The 4,243-nt window shown below is 41.7% G+C and overlaps 1 protein-coding gene across 1 annotated transcript; it reads right to left on the bottom strand.

Moving 5' to 3' along the window:
* Positions 1 to 2,224: 2,224 nt before the first annotated feature.
* On the bottom strand, positions 2,225 to 4,243 carry ddx28 (DEAD (Asp-Glu-Ala-Asp) box polypeptide 28). Its single transcript, XM_037697539.1, has one exon. The coding sequence runs from the start codon at positions 4,058 to 4,060 to the stop codon at positions 2,363 to 2,365; it is 1,698 nt and encodes a 565-aa protein (XP_037553467.1). The 5' UTR covers positions 4,061 to 4,243; the 3' UTR covers positions 2,225 to 2,362.

Raw genomic sequence — 4,243 nt, 5'->3', positions numbered from 1 at the left:
GTTTATTGTATACTATATTTATATTTTATTGTTTTGCCTATCTGTATCGTTTCCCTTCCCTTGACCAACCCTACACTGTTGGTGCTGCCAGGCCAGCACTGTAAATAAGAATTTGTTCTTAGTGTTTATGCCTTATTAAATAAAGGTGAAATGAAAAATGAAAATGCTGATGTGTTGATCTGAAAAATTTTCTTTACATGTGTTTGAACACATACAGATGGTGTTTAGACTACACTGCCTGGATAATATAGGCTGTGAAAGGATTGATGATAGATTACTGACCCAGTCTGAACAATCCAACTAATAGCTCTTGTTGCTCTTTCAGTTAAACAGACCAGCATGTAAAGGATCATTCTGGTTTTTAGCTTTTCATTTATTTACTGGAGGCTAAGAAAAAATAAAGGAAAAATCCACCTAATACTTGTAAAAGTTATATTGTGGACCACGGCTTGATTCCAAAGGAGCTGTAAAACAGAAAATTGAGCCTTTGTGTGCCACTTTTAAACAGTGACAGATGAACACAACATTTTCTCTTTACCACGCATGAGTACAAACACTACTCAAGCACCAAACCCTGCCCAAACAGCCCTCTGAACACAAATATGCATGCATTTGTGAGCTAATAACAAAACCAGATTGATTTTCTTGCTAAAAATGAGAACTCAAGCTGTGTGGTAATCCTATTATTTATTTTTAATATAAATGACGTTCTCTCCCACTGATGACATCATATGACTTTATGAGACTCCATAACATTTTTTTCACTATAAAGTTGAACAATGTTACTCCTCATTCAGCTGTTTAATGTGTTTTGCTGCAGCATGTCCTGCTATCAGTCTCGTACAAACCATTTTAGCTCCCGATCCTCCAAGAACCCTCTTCCTTTGGTCAACTTATTCATGAACAGGATGCAAAAAGCTTAACAAACGGCTAAAATATCATATAAAGTCAGGTTTTATGTTTGTGTGGCAAACTTGGGTTACAAATAAAAATGTTAAGTCACTTTAGGATTAATTTGGTGGGAGGACAAACTCCTTGTGGTTTAGACTGTTTTATATTTTTCAGTGTAAATATGTCACGAGCAAGGAAAAAGTAACTTAAAGCAGGATAAATGATTAAGTGCATGCGTTTTCCACTTTGTACTAAATTCATAGCTTTTGAATTACATTTGTAGGGGTCAGTTAGGTTGAATGAGGTTAAAAATATGAGCTGAGGGATTGGAGGCAGTTGCTGCACGTGCTAAAATTAGAGACTGGGTCTGTGTTGTCAGGGTACAGTTGCATCCTGATGCCATCTTGAACAAGGAGTGGTCAGAGCTTAAGGATGTTGCAGCTGGTCCAGGATAACCACTGCTACAGTAAATTCCACACATTCATATCATATGGGAGCCCCTCACTGAACTGTTAACATGGTCTGGCCCTCTGCTGCTACTGTGATCTCAACACTAAAACACTCCCAACAGGTCTTTAGTATTAGTTTTTTAAATTGTATTTATTTATTTTTTTAATAAAACGATACTCCTTCAAGTCAAACTAATTTAATTTGTAGTTTGCTGTCACAAATTAGATACTTAAATTTTTTTTAAATATTTATTTCAATGTGATATTTTGTTTCAAGTGTTAAAAACACGGAAATGGCCTTTTGTTGCCTATCAAACTAGGTTTAGACTGTTTAAGTGGAGTCATATTAAATTGCAGCTCCTTTTTGATGAAACTATTTTAGACTCAAACCTCCAACACAAGAAAAGCAAGTGAGCTCGTTTAAAATGTCAAAACCGTTAAATACAAAACTACTCTCAAATAAACGGACAAATGTCGCCACCATGTGGCCAATAACCGGCATTACAGATTTTAAATTAAGCACATTTTCAAGTTTAAAAAATGGTAAGAAATAAAAATGGGCAAAACTGCAGACTTCACTATATATATTACTTTATTCAAAATTTGTCAAATTGGTAGATATTTTGCACTTTAAGTCTGAAATGCACATATTAACATTTTTATTCTGGCTGTATTTAAAAAAGTAATGCTAAAAAAAGTGGGTTATGATAGTCTACTCAGCAAATTATTTGTACTTGAACTTTTCAAGTCACAAATGTTTAATTGTTTATGTTATAAGTAAAGTAAACAACATTATCTGTATGTTGCTACTTTACAGTGTAGCTTTTAAAATGATAACACCCATAACATGGAATGATTTGTAAAGAAAACTAATTTAGCAAAACCTCATTTTATTCAACATGTACATCATGTGATGCAAAAGACAATAAAGTCACCTTGAACCTTGATACATATGCTTTGATATGAGCTTCTGCACAGCTCTTTTTTACATTTAGGTGAAAAATTAACAAGCACACAAGAGCTTACTCCTTCGGCTCCACTGTTTCAGGCTTTGGCTCTTGTATTTCAGATTTCAGCCCTGGCAAAGTAGTTCTCATCCGAGCAGCCTTCTCAATGTTCTGCACCTGCTCCACATCCCACGAGTGAGTGACAAAGCTGAGCACCTCTCCGTCTTCCACTCCTCCAGCTCTCCCCACTCTCCCTGCTCGGTGGATGTAGTCCGTTTGGGACTCTGGGAAGTCGTAGTTGACGATCAGTCGTACCCTGGAGGTGTCCAGGCCACGTGAAGCTATATCTGTGCAAACCAGCACGTTTGTTATGCCCTTCTGGAAGGAGCGGAAAATCCCTGCACGCACAACGGCGGGCATCTCTCCTTGCAGCCGAGCATGCTGGACCCCCATTTCGTCCAGTGTGTAGCCCAACCAGTTCACTGTGGCAGACTTGTTGCAGAACACGACAGCAGCGCCCCCTTTTTTGTGAAGTTGCAGCTCCTTCAGGGCTTGATTGAGCTCCAGGATTTTGTCTGAACCCTTTACCTTTAGGAATCTCTGCTTGACATGGGGCATGATGCAATGCAGCATCCTGCTCTTGATCGTCACAATCTTCCCGAGGTCTGTCATCTTGCTGAGCACTTCCCCAACATCTCCAGGGAAAGTTGCCCCCACAAGCAGCAGCTGGGTTTTACGATCCAGGCCCTGTGTTTCCTTGGGATGGTTTGCGATGTTTACATTCAGGAGGATGTCCTGCAGCATAGGAGAGAAGCTGGGGTCAAACATGGTGTCCGCCTCGTCTACGACGAAGAAGCTCAGCTCACTCAAGTCCAGATAATTCCTTCGCAGGGCCTTGACCAGGGCACCTGGTGTGGCCACTAAAATATCTGGATGGTCCTCCTTAAAGACTTGCTTAATGTGGCCTACACCTCGCCCACCACCCACAGACCTTGTGTGTAAACCAAACGGAGCACACACAGTCCTGGAGACCAATGTTATTTGCTCAGCTAGCTCTCTGGAAGGCACGAGAATCACAGCACCGATCTGGTTTGTTCTCTCTGTGTTTATTTCAGTCTGCCTCTCAGCCTGCAGCCTCTGAACAACAGGCAGCAGGTAGCTCAGCGTCTTCCCACTGCCAGTTTCTGCAGCACAGAGGATGTTGTGACCTTTCATGACCTTTGGGATGGTCTGCAGCTGCACAGTGGTGGGATGGGTAATCCCAATATTTTCCAAAGTGTCCTCCAGCTCCTTGCAGATGTGGAGGTCCTTAAACGTCACGGCTGATTTCTGGTGAGCATCCTCCTCCATCTTGTTGGCTGCCATGTATGGCGCTACATCCTTCGTGTTATTGATGGTGAAGTAGTCACCGAATGATTTACTGTGTTTCCAACCCTTTGAAGACAGAACAGACTGCTCGAACTTCCCCAGGATGTATCCCGCAGACTGGTTTAGACAAGGGTTCTTGCTCTGGATCAGGAGCTTGCCCGCTTTAATGGTGCTGATCTTGTTTGTGCCCCGAGTTTGCTTCACGTTTTCTACGCGAGTTGCCAGGTGTCGAGGGACACGAATGACCACCATGTCCTCTGCTTTTTCAGCCGTTTGACAAACGCGATTCACAGAAAGGTGCACGTGTCGGCATGAAGTCGCGTTGACGAGTTCGGGGTGCAGTCCGCTTGAGCCGAGGGTTTTGAGCCGAGCCGAAGCTAAACAGCCGAACTTTAGCGCCTGCATTTTGAAGCTGAAGTAAGTCGCCGCTGTCCTGTTGTCAGTCAACAAACAAACAAAACATGAAAAAAAAAACCGTACGGTTAAAAACACAAACGAGTCGTTAAAAGTCCTCCAGAAATACAGTAAAACGTCGTTAGCATTCTGCGCCACTAGACATCATAATCACCATGCTGTTAGGCGCTTGAT

Source organism: Nematolebias whitei, chromosome 2 (genome assembly GCF_014905685.2).
Source record: "Nematolebias whitei isolate Nwh7 chromosome 2, NemWhi1, whole genome shotgun sequence".
NCBI classification, from domain to species: Eukaryota; Metazoa; Chordata; class Actinopteri; order Cyprinodontiformes; family Rivulidae; genus Nematolebias; species Nematolebias whitei.
The sequence above is the reverse complement of the archived record's forward strand: the minus strand, read 5'-3'. Positions and strand labels throughout refer to the sequence as shown.